The sequence below is a fragment of the Antechinus flavipes genome, chromosome 4, assembly GCF_016432865.1.
Source record: "Antechinus flavipes isolate AdamAnt ecotype Samford, QLD, Australia chromosome 4, AdamAnt_v2, whole genome shotgun sequence".
NCBI lineage: Eukaryota > Metazoa > Chordata > Mammalia > Dasyuromorphia > Dasyuridae > Antechinus > Antechinus flavipes.
The window spans coordinates 210,234,231-210,252,929 of NC_067401.1; the positions used below are offsets into that span (position 1 = coordinate 210,234,231).

General features: G+C 35.5%; 1 protein-coding gene across 2 annotated transcripts in view; it reads right to left on the minus strand.

Moving 5' to 3' along the window:
• Positions 1-18,699, minus strand: part of RCAN2 (regulator of calcineurin 2) — a 333,788-nt gene that overhangs the window by 135,106 nt on the left and 179,983 nt on the right. The window contains exon 1 of one of the 2 annotated variants that reach the window (XM_051997090.1): positions 14,423-14,792. The exons of the other annotated variant lie outside the window; for it this stretch is intronic. Within the exon in view, the coding sequence (XP_051853050.1) occupies positions 14,423-14,509 (87 nt within the window). The 5' untranslated portion in view covers positions 14,510-14,792. Of the gene's footprint in view, positions 1-14,422; positions 14,793-18,699 lie in introns of those variants that run through there. 2 annotated transcript variants of the gene reach the window in all.

Genomic DNA, 18,699 nt, shown 5'->3' on the forward strand with positions numbered 1-18,699 from the left:
TTTTTTCTCATCAATTACATGAAGATAACGATAGCACCTAACTCCTGGTATTGCTTCAAGAATCAAATGACACAATTTATGAAGAAAGGTTCTGAAAACCTTCAATCATTATATAAATGTGAGCAATTATTCCTACAGAATTCTTGAGAAATTGGAAATATAGAGTCAATTAGGCAAATCAGCTAATAAGCATTTATTAAGTATTCCCTATTTGCTAAGTTTAAGTCAGTCAATAAGCATTTAAGTGTCTCAGTGGATGGAGTACAGAGCCTGGAGTTGCTTCAGATTAGGTGGGTGACCCTGGGCAAATCACTTTGCCTCTGTTTCCTCATCTGAAAGAAATGGCAATTACTCCAGTATCTTTTCCCCAAAAAACCACAATTAGAGTCACAAAGAGTTAGACACAACCAAAATAACTGGACAATAACAAAAATGTGCCAAGCACTGTGCTGTCCCAAAGATATAAGAAATGACAATATTGTGATACTTGTCCTCAAAAATCCCTGCCCTCCATGCTAATGGGGGAGAAAATATGTAAATAACTAGATCAATGCAAGATATATATACGGCATGAATGGAATGTAATCTTGGAGGGGAAGTCAGAAGACTAAAAAAGCGCCCTTGCAGAAGGTGGGATTTGAGCTGAATCTATTTTTTATAATAGCTTTTTATTTTTCAAAGTACATGCAAAGATAGTTTTCAACACTCATCTTTGCAAATTTTCATGTTTCAAATTTTTCTCCTCTCTACACCCCTCCCCTAGACAAATAATCCAATATAGGTTAAACATGTACAATTTTTCTAAACAGGTTTCCACATTTATCATGTTATACAAGAAAAATCAGATCAAAAGGGGAGAAAAAGAGAAAGAAAAAATATGTAAGCAAACAACAACAACAAAAAAGTGAAAATATTATGTTGTGATCCACATTCAGTACCCATAGTCCTCTCTTTGGAGGCAGATGGCGCTCTCCATCACAATTCTACTGGAATTGGCCTGAATCATCTTGTTGTTGAAAAGAGCCACATCCATCAGAGTTGATCATCACATAATTTTTTTGTTGCTGTGTATAATGTTCTCTTGGTTCTATTCATTTAACTTAGCATCAGTTCATTTAAATCTCTCCCTGGGCCTTTCTGAAATTATTCTGTGATCGTTTCTTATAAAACAATAATATTCCATTGCATTCATATACATAACTTGTTCAGCCATTCTCCAACTGATGGATTCATTTTCCAGTTTGTAGTCACTATGAAAAGGGCTGCTACAAATATTTTTGCTCATGTGAGTCCTTTTCCCTCTTTTTTGATATCTTTGCAGATACAGGTCCAGTAGAGACACTGCTGGATCAACGGGTATACACAGTTTGATAGCCCTTTGGCCATAGTTTCAAATTTTTAAGTTGAGTCTTAAAGGAACCTAGGAACACCTGGGGATGGAGGTGAAGAGGGAAAGCTTGCCCACAATGCAGGGCAGGCAGTACAAAAGCTTGGATATGGGGGTGGATGGAAAGAATGTAGTATTAAAAGAATAACAAGGGGGCCAATCTAATTAGATCATGTCATGAAGGGGTAATAAAACATAAGATGACTGGAAAGGTAGGTTGTTGATGTTGAGTTGTTCTTCAGTTGAATCCAACTCGTTGTGACCTAATATAGGGTTTTCTTGGCAGAGATATTGGACTGGTAAGAATTTATTTCTCCAATTCATTTTACAGATGAGGAAACTGAGGCAAACAGTTTTTAAGTGACTTGCCCAAGGTCTGAGGCTGGATTTGAACTCAGGAAGGTGTCTCAATGAACTATGGCAGCACCTAGCTTTCCCTAAGAAAGTTAGGAGTTAGGATACAAAGAGCTTTAAATGCCACATGAAACTTATATATCATCCTAGAGATGATAGAGAGGCTTGGGACACCACCTTCATCCTTCTGTATATGTTTTTATTTTCATATACTTTGTCAAAAGGAGATATGAAATTCAAGCACTAACACTCCCCTCTCTCAATACAGATCTGATCCCTTTTGGCAATATATAGTCTTAGATTGTGGCCTGGGACATGAAGAGATTCAGTGGCAGGTCCAGGACAGGATATATCACAAGTACACCTGGAGCTAAGGTCTCCCTGATACTGGGCCCTCTATACAATGCACCATGTCCTTGAATTTCCTTCCACATGAAAGTAAGGTTGCTTTAGGCCAATTAAAACCTGTTGAAGACCTTAGCTAATAGGCTAAGGTCTCCCATTTCATCCAAGGCCATTTCCAGTCCTCTGATCTATATTTGGCCACTGGATCCACATAGCTCTGGAGGGGAAAATGAGGCTGGTGACTTTACACAGTCTTTCCCACTTAAATCCAATTCAGTTGCATGTTACGGTCTTTTTCAAGAACGAAGATAAACAATAAGAGAAAGGGAACAAGTTGTAACCAGGTCACTATTTTGTTTTGTTTTGTTTTTCAAGTCAATGCAATTCTATCAACATTTATTGCATAGCTACTAAGAAGCTGTTAGTTACCATTTTCTTCTTGCCTTGATTTTGATTTTGTTTTAAAAAAAAAGGAAATTTAGACAGGTTCTTATCACTGCTATTTCTTGGAAGCAGCAGTATGTACAGAGTATTTACTGTGGTCTTGAAACTTCTATGTTCAGCCCATTACCAGGTATGTGACTGTGCATTTCATTTAAATTTCTTGAGCCTCAGATTTTTTCTTTTTTATTAAAAAAGTAGTATTAGCATGAATTATATTGCATGGAAACTTAGGGATGGATATAAGATTTAAAGCTTGAAGGTTTCCTAAGAAACCAACTAACCCAATCCTCTCATACTACAGATAAGGAAACTGAGCCTTAGGCAGGAATGATTTGTGCAATGTCACACTGTTTGTATGCATCAGAGTGTTTAATCCTAAATCCCTAGTGTTCTTTCTTAAGTGTAATGAAGATGAAATAAGATGTGTATAAAGTATTTTGTAACCATATAGTACAAATGTAAATGTCAGTTTTTATTATTTGGAACTGTTATTATGAGAGAATGTGGTCATAGCTAATTGTGGGTATCCCAAGAATCTGTCCTTCTTCCTCTATGTTATTTTATTTAGTGCTCTCGCAGCTCCCATGGATTAAAAAATTATCTGTATAAAGAAGTTTCTCAAATCTATTTATCCAACCCTAACTGATCTCCTGACTTCCAGTCTCTCATCTCCATCTACGGATTGGATGTCTTTAAACTTGGCATCTCAAAAACTGAACTTATATCTTTTCTCCAAAATTTTGCCCTCTTGCTAACTTCCTTATTACTGTCCAGGGCTCCATCATTCTCTTTGTCACTTGGGCTTGAAACCTGTGTCCCTTTTCTAACTTCTCCCTCTCCTCCTTCCTGGACCTATGTCTCTATCTCTCTTTGTCTCTGTGTCTGTCTGTGTCTCCCTGTCTTTGTGTCTCTATCTCTGTCTGTTTCTGTATCTCTGCCTTTATGTACCTATTCAACTGTCTCTCTGTTTCACTGTGTGTGTCTCTGTCTCTCTATTTCTTGTTTCTGTCTGTCTTTTTATTTATCTCTCCAGGTGTCTGTCTCTCTTTGTCTTTGTGTCTGTGTCTGTGTCTCTGTCTGTCTGTTGCCTCTCTCTCTCTGTCTCTATGTCTTTGTCCCTGTCTATCTGTCTATATGTGTGTCTCCATCTCTCTCTGACTCTTGTCTCTCTTTCTGCCTCTCTCTCCCTCTCTGTGTCTGTCTGCCTCTCTCTGTCTCTGCCTGTTCATTTGTCTCTTTCTTTGTCTCTATGTGTGTCTCTGTCTTTTATTTTTCTATCTGTCTGTCTATCTATCTATCTATATATCTATCTATCTATCTGTGTCTGCCTATCTGTGTCTGTCTCTCTTTTTCCCCAATATTTTCAATCACTTGTCAGGGGCTGCTTACCACCATGATACAGATTCTCACTACTTCTCCCATTCCAGTCTAATCTCCACTCAGCTGTCAAGTTGATCTTCCTAAACACAACACAATTTTAAGAATATCAATCTTTCTCCTTTCAAGTGAACTTCAATGACTTTCTATTATCTGAAAATAAAAACAAACAAACAAAAAATCCCCTTTGTTCCGTGTTCAAAGCTCCTCATCGAGTTGTCCTTTTCTACTTTTCCTGGCTTTTTACACCTTGTTTACTTATCTCCACATGCTTTGGGACCCCATGGTATGGATCTGCTTGCTGATTGCTCCTCACACATGATATTACGTTTACATTCAGGCATTTTCACTGGCCATTCCTTATATCTGGAATACTCTCTCTTCTCATCTCTGCTTCTAGCTTTCAATGACTTGCTTCAAGAACCAGCAAGAAGCCTTTTCAGAATCCCCTTAATGCTCATGACTTTCCTTTGTTGTTATCTTCAATTTAGCCTCTATAGATCTTGTTGACACATAGTTATTTGCATGTTGTCTCCCTTATTAGACTTTAAGCTCCTTGAGAGCAGGGACTGATTTTTTTTTTTTTTTTGTATTCACAAACATTGCACATAGTATAACTTTAATAAATATTTGTTCACTTGACTTGTTGCCTAGTGAAAAAATCCTAGCAGAATCTATATTCCCTGAGTTTCTCTTAAAATATAATAAAATGCCATTTTTAAGTGGAATTCAATTTCAATGGAAATAGATCCACAGTACCTGACATGAGTGCCTCTGTAATTCACACCAGTGCAATTGTCCTTGAAAAACTAAAATTCTTCCAGTAGTCCTAGTGGAATTTCTTATTTAATCACTAATCTGTCTTCCTATCTAGGCTCAAAATGTGACTAAGACAGAATAGATTTTTCTCCTCATGGTATGTCTTTTCCCTGTCAGCATTCTTTTCTTCCCACTCTATAAAGGCATTTCTTCCTTCCTCCTTCCTTCCCTCTCTCCCTCCCTTCTTCCCTCTCTCCCTCCCTCCCTCCCTTCCTTTTTTCTTTTCTTCCTTCCTTCCTTCCTTCCTTCCTTTTTTCTTTCCTTCCTTCCTTCCTTCCTTCCTTCCTTCCTTCCTTCCTTCCTTCCTTCCTTCCTTCCTTCCTTCCTTCCTTCCTTCCTTCCTTTCCTTCCTTCCCTCCTTTTTTTCCTTCATCCCCCATAGAATTAAAACTAGACTTACAGATGGGGAAACTGAAGTCATAAGAGATGAAGTGACTTATCTGAGACACACAGGTAGTTAGTATTAAAGTTATATAAACAAGAATAAACAACAGTTTCTTCCCAATCCTTGCAAGATTTTAGGGAGAAAATCCTAACTTTCATTCTTCCATAAACCCCTGCTTTTTGAGAACTGCCTCAGACTTTCCCATTATACTGAGAAAGAATCAGAGGTAGAAGAGAAAAGAGAAGAGGTAGAGAAAATAGAGAGGTTTTACAGGACTGTTTTATTTTTGAATACCCTAGCATCATTATCTAGAAAGTTAGGATGGAAATATCTTATGTAAATAGTCTTTTAATGATAAAGGTACAATATAAAAGTATAATGATATCAAGTAAAACAAGATCAAGAGAGCCAGCAATGGATATAATGAGTGGAGAGCTGGTCTTATAGTCAGCAAGAAATAGTCAGATATGTCAAATGCCATCTTTGACATGAAGTGGTTGTGTGACTCTCTCAGAGCTGCAGAGTCATAACTCTGTAGTTGAAAGAAATTTTAGAGACTATCCAGGGTTACAAGTTGTAGAGAAGGGGCTGACCTGCTTTAATAGAGGAAATCTCTCCCTGGAAACTCCCAACACCTATGAAATGAAAAAGTTTTTTTTTTTTTTTTTTTTTAAATTTGCAAGCCATCTTTTACTCAGAATATTTGAGTAATGAAGCAGTCTGGTTAACTTACTGTTTTGGTGGTAGTGATCGCAAGAGTTTTTATAAGAGTAGGAATGATTGATATTTGTATAATGGTTTAAAGTTTATAAAAATTTTTTGTATAGAGGAAAAGAGTCTCAAGAATTCTACCAAACATAGCACCTCCTTTTTGGTCACCCTCCTAATTTCTTCCTACAAGTTCAAGTCAAGCTTAGGACAAGACTAACAATGGCAAGAACTCTGGTTAGTCTGCCCACCTGGAAGGAAAATATCTTACCCATCATGTTTTTCTGACTATAAATCAGGGGAAGTCTGGGTTGTATATACATTATTTCATTTGAGCCTTAAAACACTCTGCGAGGAACTAACAGTTTTGTTATTCCTATTTTACAGAGGAGGAGACAGGCTCAGAGGGAGACAATTTCTTGCAAATGGTCACAGTCCTTGAAAAAGTCTGAGCTGGGATGTTGGGAGAAGATATTCCAGGGGAAAAATGGAGCTAGCTTAACTTTTGAGAACCTCCTCAGAAACTGGCAAACTCTATAAAGGCTTAATTTATTGCTTTGTTGATTTCTAAACTTTACAAAGTGATAGAAGAAATGTTTCTTATGAAGATGAAACTTAAAAGTGTATTGCTTTTATTTTTTTTTTTGGGGGGGGGAGAACAGTGAGTTATTAAACATTTACCAGCACATTGCTAACATATGGGAGATTTGTTTGAAGTTGGATCATTTTTGTATTGTTCTTTTAATTCATCCCTTTTATAAGCTTGCTTAGCTGTCAAAGGAGCATAACTCTGGAGTTGGAAGAGACTTTAAAGGTCATCTAGTCAAAATCTTTACTTTGCTAATGAGGAAACTGAGACTCCAGAAAAACTAGACGAGTCACCCAAAGTAATTTGTATACTTCTTATAACAGCTAAATGTAGAATATGCCAAGGAAACAAACTTCAAGCATGTTTTTTTGAATTGACCAGGGTTTTGGTTTCCAGATAAAAGAAATGTATTTTGTTGAACAGCTCTACAGTATGAATTAACAAGTGGAATATACATAACAAGTGGAATAACATTACACTTACTGGCAATGAATCAGTAATATAGTATAATAGTCAACAACAATAAAAATTAATATGAAGTCTCTTCCTTCTTCAATTCTCTCCACAGTTGCCAAAGTGATAATCTTAAAACGTATTTTACCATGTTACCCCCTGTTTAAAAAGCTCCTGAGCTCCTTATTATCTCTAAGATAAAAATCCTTTTGTTTGCATTTAAAACCCTTTACCATGTAATTCCATTTTAGCTTTCCAAGCTTATTTACACATTATTGCTCTTCATTCATTCTGTGGGTGGGCAGCTCAGCCAAATTTGCCTTTTTTCTGCTTCTCCTTCATGACATTTTGTCTATCACTTCTCTGTGTTTGAAATAGGCTTAACATCATTCCTGAACTGCATTTCTTCTTTATCTCCATCTCATATTATTCCTAGCTTCCTTCAAAGTTCTGATAAAATCATCTCTCATTCAAGACTTTTCCTTATCCCCTCAAAATAGAGCTCTACCCCAAATTTATCTTAGATTCATTTTGTTCATATTGTATATTCAGAAATATAACTTATTTTCTTCATATTTTATATTTATAAATTACACATATTTTATAATTATAACATATACCTATTTTTATTTATAAGTTACACCAATCTTATAACTTAGAAAATATACACATTTTATTAAAATGTATATATTTATAAATATAGAATTTTTACATATTATGATATACAATATATTATATAATAAATCTATAAATATACAAAATTATAAATGTACAAATTTTATAAATTATTCAATAGAAATATTTTATATTTACATATCATGTTCTTTTTCTTAATAAAATGTAAACTCCTTGAGGGTAGGCACCATTTAAAAAAATCTTTGTATTTATTCCTAGCTTCTTGTTCAATGCTTATTACCAAGTTAATGTAATGAAAAATGCTTTTGAATATTGAAAGAAACTATAGATAATATTATAGCTTAGTTGTCTTACAGAGAAAACCTTATTTTACAGTGTGTATAAGCCTTCATGGAAGCTGGACTATATCATTAGTATTACGGTCTCACAACCATATTCCTCGTAAGCCTCACAGCTTTGGTAGTGTGGAGAAATTAGAGCAAAAAGAAACTAAAACCCATGAGAGAACCAGGAAGGAATTGGAATTTTGTAGAATAAAAAAGAGAAGCCTGGTAAGATACGGTATAATCAAAAAAGCATTTAGACTTAAGAATTTGAAATTTCAAGTTTGAGTCCTATCTTCATCATCAACTATGCTTATGCTCTTGGACACTTTATTTTTCTGAGTCTCGTAGAATCCAAGCAGTAAAAAGAACCTCAAAGGTCTGCTGGTCAAACCCCAACCTGAGCAGGAATCCCCTTTACAACATCAGAAATACTTAAGTAATCACCCAAGTTCCAATTGAATATCTCTAGTGATAGCGAACTCAATCTTTTGGATCTTCCAATTATAAGAAGGAAATTCCTTGAATTGAACTGAAAGTGGCCTCCACAAATAAGTTCCATTCCTACTTTTCCCTCTGAGATCAAATGGAAAAAAAGCGTAATCTATTTTCCACAAATAACTTCAAATAATTGAATACATCTATCATGTTCTCTGCAAGTCTTCTTTTCTCTAGGTTGAACAACTCCCAGTTTCTTCTAATAATCCCCTTATGGCATAGTTTTGCCCTCTTATCATTCAGCATGCCATTCTTCTGGACATTCTCTGGCTTACTACAATTGGTGCACAGAATTAAATGTAATAATCAGAAAAGGTCTGACTTGAGCAGAACATTGTTATCACTTCTCAAATTTTGGATACAAGACCTCTTAATGAAAATTTAAAATTCACTTTTTTTTTTCAAATCATCAAATCATCTTTCTCATAACTAGGTTTGCAATACTAAAATTCTTAGTCCTTTTTTTTTTCCCCAAAGAATTTATTATCTACTCTGAAATCTTTGGAGAATTCTATTTTTATTTTCTATTTATCACTTATAGCATTGGGTTATGAGGGAATTTGAGATGAGCCTTCTATACCAAGTCATTGATAAAAATGGTCAAGGTAATGGTCAAGGACACAAAGCCATGGTATTTCATTGGCACCTATCTTGACACTGAATTATTCATCACCACTCTTTGGGGCCATTCAGCTGATCCCAGGCCATTGAATTATACCACTATCCAGTTCATAGTTCCCTGTCTTGTCTCCAGTAAAACAATGAGAAATTGGCAAATTCCTTATGGAAATTCAATTATATTTGTCTATGATGTTCATCAGAACTATCAATCCAATTACTTGGTCACAAAAGGAAATTAGGTTAATTTATCATAATTTGTTCTTGATAAAGCCATGCTGTCTCTTAGTCTTACTCTTTTCTTGTATAAAATACTCACAAACTATCCCTTTAATAAGTGGATTTAGAATTGTGCCAACCAATAATGGAAGTTATTATTCCAATTAGCTGGTAGCTGACCAGCTTGAATTTTAAAGGATCTACCTCTTACCCCATTTGAAACTGGCTACAATACAGTTATCCCATCCACATCATAATTTTTCCTCTTTGCAGTTTCGATATATCGTCGGTTGGCATAAAAAAATTAAATGGGAATTTTGGGGAGTTTGCAGAAGCCACAGCAAATAATACAGAAAATATTTAGTAAACTTAGACATCTTTGAAATATATTTACTTAATCTTTTAGTACCACATAATTTAGACTTCTCTGGTATGAAAGGAGGGTCAAAAATTTTATGCAGATTTTCCAGATTGTGGAACCTAATCCCTGTGATGTGGAAGGGATAACTGTATTTTCCTATCTTCAGTCTTGAAGAATTTCTTTTAGTCTCTATAGAAAAGTACCACATAAGAATATCTCCTTCATTTTTCCAAAGATCACTACCAGTAGCTTAACAATTACATCTAAGTACTCTTTTAATATATGCAAATGCTATTTTTAGTCTGGTGACTCGAACTTGAGGGCAGTTACATGCTCCTTTGCCTTCTTATCACGTATTTCATGCTTTAATTCACTTCTAACTACTTCCTCTCAAGTGTAAGATCAGTTGAAGACTGTTACTGTTCTTTATATAGAAAACTGTAACAATAGAAATGGAGTAATTTAAACTTCTCTTCATCATCCTTTATCATCATCTCATTCATGGCCAGCAGTGATCATGTCTTTAATTTTCTTCTTGTCCTCAACAAAATAAAAAAACTCTTTTGTTTGGTGGGGGGGAGGGGGGGAATTAAATGCTTCAGCCTATTCTATGCTTGAGCATTTCTGCTAACTATTATGCCATCATTTATGCCAATCTGCTATTTCCTGTCCTTGCTGCTTCTGACCATGTCATTATAAAATACAAACTGATCATTGAGTTCCCTGTACAGACAAATTATTCTTCTGCATCAAAATAATCAATGTCTATTTCATCAGAATTTCATTCTCCAATGATGAGCAGAATAACTTTGAAAAACCTGAATTTACACGAACTGATGCAAAGAGAAGTGAGCAGAACCAGGAGAATACACAGTAGCAGTAAGATGAACAGCTGTGAATGACTTAAGCTATCTACCTCCAAAGAAGAATTAATGGAGTCTGAATGCAGAATGATAACATACTATCTTTCACTTCATTTCATGTTTTTTTTTTTTGGGGGGGTGAAATATGTTTTGTGTGATTGCACATATATAACCCATATCAAATAGTGGGGAGGGAGGAGAGAAAAGGAGAGAAACAATAACTGTATCTTTCTTCAGGGAATTCAAGGTAGTAGATCATAGATATTGTGGAGAGGAGGAGTGTAAAAGACAATAGGAAGCTGTTGCTTGTAATTCTTGATCAGGGATAAACAAGCTTTCCAGTGGAACCTAGCCTCCTAAAATCCATGGCATTTTTCATATTTAAATGAATTTAATGAATATTTATTAATTATTATTAAGTACCTATTATATGTCAGGCATTGTGCTAGGCACTGAGAATATAAAGACAAAGATAAAAGGAGCCTCTGCTTTCAAAGAGCTTACATTTTACTAAAAAGGAGAGAAGGGAATTATTTTCCCCCCTCAAAACTAGAGTAAGAGAAATATGTAGTAGAGGAAAGAGCAAGATAAATTATTTAATAATTATTAAAATATCTAAATAATTTATAGATAAATAAATTATAGAATACTTATCCTATATTCCATAAATAAATTATAGAATGGCTATTAACAGGTATAGATATAGGAGGTGGCAGTGGATGGGTTTCCTTCCCAGGAGCTACCTATCCCAAATGAAATCATAGGTCTAGACAAAGGAAGGGAAGGAGTATCCTTTCTGAAATTTTTCTTTGTGAACTGTAATTTAAATGCATTTAAATTGTATTAATTTAGTTGTGTTAATTTAATTTATTTCAACATAATTTAATTTATTTTATCAACAGCAAGGTAACATTGCCATTACCTGCTGACTTTCAAGTATATGTATGGCATCTCTATCTACATTGCTATATTTTCCCACAAAAGCATTAAAAAATGCAAAGCTGAGCATAAACACAAAGAGAATTTTTTTTAAAAGTAAGTGTCTGAGGTTAGAGGACAGTTTTCGTTTATTTGTAAGGAAAGGCTATCAGATTTAACGCAAATGAGCATGATGTTCTGCAAGGAGGAAATGCCATCATCTAGCAAATGCCATTGATCTATCAACTCTATAGATTGGATAAACAAAAACAAATCCCTTGTAGCATTACAGATCCTTGGGGTGGAGTGAAATGGAATGTCAATCTCTAGCTGGAGGCTTTTTGGAAAGCAAGCTGTACAAGATCTTCTCCCATCTGACTCCAGCCTATATCATGCACAATGAGTCTTACTTAGGTGAACACTCTGCTTCACCCAGACTGATCTACTCACTCTTCATCCAATGATCCTTAGCTTTTCCACTTTGCTACTGAGTAGAACACCCTCCCTCTTTGCTTATAAAAATCAGATCTACCTAATACCTTTCAAGAAGCTTACTCCAACTTCTCTAGCTAGAAATGATCTCATATCCTCTGAAATTATCTGAACTCTTATAATCCTTATTTCTATACCATCTGCTTAGTAAACATCTAATACATGTTCTCATTCATTCATTCATCCTGCAGTTCAATTCACAGTACCTGGCACATGGTAGGTGCTTAGTAAATCCTTGCTGACTGATTCAACAGACATTTGTATTAAGTGTCTGTCATGGAGTTAGATGTTACCAATATAAATAAAATGTAGGTTATGTCTTCATAGATTTTATAAATTTGTAGGAGGCAGAATATCTAGGTAATAACAGAATATGTTCAAGTTGTGTGGGCACACCCAGCCCATGTTCTATGATTCCGTATATGTATAAAAGAATGTAAAACAGAATAATAATAAAAAATATATTATAAAGGTAAAAACAAAACTTCTATGTAGGTCTGCAGAAGGCTAGGGTTAGGGTGTTATTTTTTCATGCAAATGTTTATTTTGTTTGATCAACTAAAATGTAATCTCTTGGAAAATAAAATTATACCTTATCCTCCTCTGTATTCTTCAATTGTGTCCTGTATATAGTATAGGCTCGGCAACTAATGATGTTAATGCTCATAATGTGAATTCCTGTGACCATATTTCAGAAAAACATATGGGAAAAATTCCAGAGCTATTCAATGACCTTCCCATGTCACATGGAAAATTGGCAATGCATTGTCTATGGCTGTTAGACATAATGCTGGCTTTTCCTTTACGATTGTAATTATACATCTCTCTGCACCAATATTTCCTGGAAGACATAACAACTCTTTCATTATTCCTACTATCTACATTCATTTCACACCATGATGATGGACAGAGCTCTCAGAAAGGAGGCATTTTCTAGAAATGGTATGTGAAATGCTGATTGGGCTCACATGCATATCTAAATCAGTGCACATGATTCAATTCAACTCAATCAACATTAAAATAAGCATTTCTTTTGCACAGACTACTGGAATTTAAAATGGGCTCTGAATTATTGGTACTATTTTGTAGAATAGACACTGGAAACTCTCCATGATGCTTGTGTAAAAATATGCAGGTGTGACCAACTTAACCGTTGACTCCAGTTCAAAAGTATTTTGAAGCAGTTATGTTGGACAAATTACATGCTTGAGTGACATGGCCTCCTGCTGATAATTTACAAGCACTTGTCCATAAGATGCTGTGTCTCACCTGCATACATAGCAACAAAGAAATTAACTCTTCTCTTTAAATAAAGATTGAAGCTTTGGGGGGAAATGATGCAATTCAATTCTCCCTTTCTTCCTCCTAATGATTATCCAACAACTTTTGATTATTTTGTTGTTGTCAAAGTATCCTTCTTTATCAATGTTTTAAAGAAGATGCTATTTTGCTCATTGTGAAGCTTAGCTGTCTTAGTCCTATATAAGAAGAATAATTATAATTTCCTTTGCCATAAAAGTGGATTCTTTCCATCAAAGAAAACCGAATGCTGAAGATAATTGATTTCATCAGAGTACAATTATCCATGACAATTAGACTACAACTGAAGCAATCAGTAAGCACCAGCAAAGAATGTTAAATGTAAAAAAAAACTGGTTCTGATTTTTCCACCTTACTCTATTTGTGTCTGAACTACTCAAACTTTTTTTGTAGGCAGCTATTTAGTCACAAAATAACCTGTTCTTTACCTTTAAGGAACTCCTAGATAAATGATGTAGAACTTGATTTGTTTTTGTTTGTTTGTTTTAGGAAGGACTGTGAAGATTATAACTGCCCCATGGAGCTACTCTGTGTTTGCTCAACTTAAGGATTATCTCCCAAAACATTTAAATGGAATAAATGACAAGCGAGCTGTTCTGTCATCACATTGGACCATCTTGGGCTTGATGTTTGCTGGGCACGTTTTCTTTAACCATTTCAGATTCTAGCTTCACTTAGAACTAAGATTTCACTAATTTTTTTAAATTGACAGATAAAAGGGGAGGAAATTAATATGTAGCTATCATGAAAAGAGCTCATACAATATTGAGAAGATAATCAAAGGCTGCTGCTTTTTCCTGGATAAAAAGAAAAAGAAAAAAAAAAGGTTCGGAGAGCATCATCACATCTAACTTGATGTAGTTCAGATACTTAGGTATTGAATGTGTTTCTTAGGCAGACCACTATCACATCTCTCCTCTGTTTTTAAACTACTAAACAAACTCTTATTTCCTTAAGTTAAAAAGCTTTTCAAAGCAGTACCAATGATAACCAAAAAAAGAAGAAAGAGAAGTAAGTGGGGAAAGAGGAGAAAAAGAGAAGGTAAAGGAAGGGAAGAAAGGAAGAGAAGGGGGATGAAGTAGAAGGAGGGGAAGAAGAGGAAGAAAAGGAGGAAGAACAGAAAAGACAAAAGGAAAGAGGAAGAAGAGAAGGAAGAAGAAAGAAATGAGAAGGAATGGAAAGAGGAAAAAGAGAAGGGGGAAGGGAAAGAGAGGAAGAATGAAGAAGAGAAAGAAAAGGGAAGGAGGAAGAAGGGAAAGAAAAAGAGAAAGAGAAGAATAAAGGAGGAAAAGAAGAAGGGTGCAAGTGCATACCTTAACCTCTTGGTTGGTAAAAATCTCCACATCCACCACACAGGCAACCAGAGTGGAGACATCACAGTCCATGCTCTGGGCTGGCATTCCCCACTCTTTGTATTTAAAAAAGAAAAAAATAGAACTCAGCAGCTTTGGAGTTTTCAGTTATGTGAAAAGCCTCCAATTAAAAATCTCCACTGAAAAGTGGGCAGTTATGTGTTCTTCTTGGAGCCAGGAGTCAGGGACTCAGAGTACCCAGAGCTGCCTCTGCCTGGTATACCCTTGCAACTGAACAGACACAGCTGAGAAACAGCCCTCGTCCCTCTCGCATGGCAATGACATCACCACAAAGACTGACATAAGCTAAATCTACTTTTTTTTTCTCCCCCTCCACAAGCCTTTTATCTCCAGGCAGTGCAGTGGAGCAAATTGAACATGATTATGTGCTAAATCTGAACTTGGACTAAATCAATTCGGGCAACGTTCACTGGGAACTGAGTCATAGCTGTTGTTTCTGCCGAGTGCTTATGTTTGCAAAAAAAAAGGGGGGGGGAAGGATATTGACATCAGAGGTTCTGCTCTGTTGGGAGAAATAATTCTGCAGTTAAGCATCGTGAGGTGAAGGTTTGCAGATTTCCCTGGCCACCTCCCCCCTCCCACTGCAATCCCAGCATCAAGTTGAGGCATTTGGAAGATAGCTGGACTTATGTTAATTGCCTGATGCCCATCAGCCAAGCGCACATGTCCTGTGCATCTGAATGCATGCAGTGTATGAGAAGAATGGAACTCCATCCTTAAAGGGGCTGCACATGGCTGGCCATCAGTCACTTAGACAGCCCGAGAGGAGGAGAAGATAATTACAGGTTGGCTAAATGCTCTCAGAGAAGTGTCAGGGCAAGCTGGGGACTCTGAAAACTCTCTTCTATGTTCAGACGTCCAAGCAATCACCAAGGTCACTCTGACTAAAAATGGGCCATGTGCAGGAGATTGCAAGCAAAACATGTATCTATTTCTCTTTGTGGGGTAGGGAGAAAAGAGGCTAGGATTGAATGGGAAAAACATATTGGAAGGAGCAGTACGTGGGACCTGGCTCTGTCTTTTTTTCCTCTGGCCACAGGCATCCCTTTCTCCTGGTCCTTGAAAGAGATGACACTGACCAGCAAGGGTCATCAGAGGAGACATTGAGAATTGGCTTTCTTTGAAGCTTTAATTATAAAAATTCCATTAGCATTCATCAAGTATTTGAGCACTTTCTAGTTGGAGGAGACATTGGGAATCATTCTTGAGCTCATCACCCTTCTCATTTTACATAAAAGTAAATAAATACCAAAAAGTGAAATGACTCCTCCAAAGTCACACAGTGAATTCAAAACAGAACCAGATGACATTTCCTAATCCAGTGCTCTTTCTATGACACCTTATAGCCTCTAATTCTTTAATACTCTAATAGCTTTTTTTTTTTTTTTACCTATAGTGATCTCTATCCCATTGGCTTGGGTGGGAAAATAGGCTGATAATTACAAAATATTATTTATCATTTGGGGGACAGCTTGATGGCACAGTGGATAGAGCTCTGAACCTGGAGTCAGGAGAACCTGAGTTCATTCTGGCCTCAGACATATATGTATAAGAGCCTCGGCAAGTCATTTAACCCTCTTTGTCTCAGTTTCCTCATTTGTAAAAGGAGCCAGAGAAGGAAATGGCAAACCACTTGTTTCTTTGCTAAGAAAACCTACAATAGGGTCACAAAAAATCAGAAATCACTGAAACAATGAAATTTATTATTTAATCACTAGAACTCATGAAAGAATTATAGAAATGTGGTTCAGTGAAAATATCTAGCATTTAAATGCTAGGTAGTATTCTAGTATTTATATATATATATAAAATTTCAAGGTTTGAATGGTGATCAATATATGTAAACCACTATTACATGTATGATAGCTTTATTTTGATATTTATCTAATCTATCGCTATTCAAACCTTAAAGTGCTATGAAAATGCTAAGTATTATCCTAGTATCATATATATATGTATATATATATGTGTGTGTGTATATATATATATTCACACACACACACACACACACACACATATATATATAAAATTTTAAGGTTGAATAGTGGTTGACATATATAAGATAGTTATGTATCTAGATATAGATATATATCTATCACTATTCAAATCCTAAAGTGAAACACACAATTCATATATATATATATATATATATATATATATATATATATATATTATGGGATGACATTGGACAGATGCTGAGAAGCTGAGAGAGATTAATTGACAAGGGAGGCTAGGATCTTGATTTTGCCGAGAACCAAAATGAAATATGTGACGCTGGGAAATGGATGTAAATAAGCATTTCTATATTGCCTATCATGTGCTAGGCATTGTACTAAGCAATTTTTAAAAGTTAAAAAATAATTATATATATAATATTTTAAAATTTTAAAATATTATCCTCAAAATGTTAAAAGAAATCGAATGTAAGTGCTATTTTATCTCCATTTTCAGCTGAAGAAACTGAGGTAAACTGTGGTTAAATAACTTGCCCAAGATCCCAGAAGGTTATATTTGAATTCATGTTTCCTGACTTCAGCCCAAGTGCTCTTCCTATTGTACCACTTAGCTGTCCCAAAATGATAAGATGCCATATAAGATTTAAATCCAGGCCTTTCTGCCTTCAAGTTGATTATACATTGGGCCCCAGCTGCCTAATTGGATTGGACTTGAATATAAGTATAAAGATCCAGATTTAAATTTACATTCAAGTATTACTTACAAGTGTCACTTGGGCAGGACATCTAATCTTTCTAGGCTTTGATTTCCTCATCTCAGAAATAAAGAGGTTGGACTAAATGGCTACTAAGGATTTTACCAATTCCAAATCAATACTCCTGGCATATCCTACTTCTCCTTAGGGGAATAGGAAGTAGAGATGAAGAAGAGAAAAAAATGGAAAACAGGGATATTTCTGCTATCCTTGTTCAAATAATTAGGACATTTCAATTATATTTCTTTTGTTGTCATCCTTGTTTTCTGACTTTTTTGAGTAACTTTTGAACATTCAATGTTCAAGGAATCATATGTATCAAAGTTAATCCATCAGGCAAACAGTAAATGTATTTTGAAACTTTTATGTTGGTAGGGTGCTGTGACTGGCTTATAGGAGATATGAAGAAGTAACATTTCTTGTTGCCACTTATCTCCAGCAGCCACCTTCTCTTTTTTAAGTTTCATTCTCTTCATTTTGACTACTACTCTTTCTTCTCCAATGCATTCTCCACACAGTTGAAAAAATGATTTTTCTAAAAGTCTGACTACCTTCTTTTCCCCTATCCCTAATAAACTCTAGTGGCTCCTTAAAAAGATTAGGAGCACATACAAAATCTTCTGTGTCACAAGCAAAGCTCTTGATAGCTTGTCTTCAATCTAGCAACCTTTCCAGACTTATTAACACCCCTCTTCATACTATACAGACAAGTCAAACTGACTTTATGTGTCTTACAGAAAATATCCCATTTCTCACCTCCATGCCTTTGAAAAGTCTGTTGTTTTGGCCCAGAATGCATTCCCTCCTCACCTCTACTTCTTAGAATCCCCAATTTTCTCCAAAGTTCAAATAAAAAATCCATCTTTACACGAGACTTTTTCCTTATTCCCTCAGTTACTAATGCTTCCCCCTTCCTCTACATCCTCATCCTCTGCCAAAAGACCCTGAATTGACTTTGTATGTGCTTTTCTCCTCCTTTAGAATTTAAATGTCCTGATGTCTGTTTGACCAGTATCTGACATTGTCTGACATGTAGTAGGCTTTAAAAATGCTTGTTCATAAGTTGATTGAAAAGGCATAATTTAGGTCTAACTGGGGAGAAAAGTAATTTGAATATGAAAATATATAGGGTATCCCCAAAATCTTAGTACAATTCTAAGTTTTAAAAAGTGTCTAATGTTAATATCAGGAAGTCCCAATATTTAACTTGCATAACATTGTGTCATTATGAGTCATACAAGATAAAACAGATAAATACTATATATTCCTGATAGTTTGAGGAGTGAGCACCGAGAACTAAGAGAGTTAAATAAAGCTTCCCAGAAAGAGTGGCCAGCTAGGAATTCTAAGATTCAGAAGTGAAGGGAGTGAGCATTCCAGGCATATGGGTCAATCTAAGCAAAGTGTGGAATGCAGAACATTTAGTTTGGTTTGACTGGAATACAGAATGACTGAAAAGCAATAATGTGTAATAATGCAAAGTCAGAGAACCCAGTTGTCAAAGGAT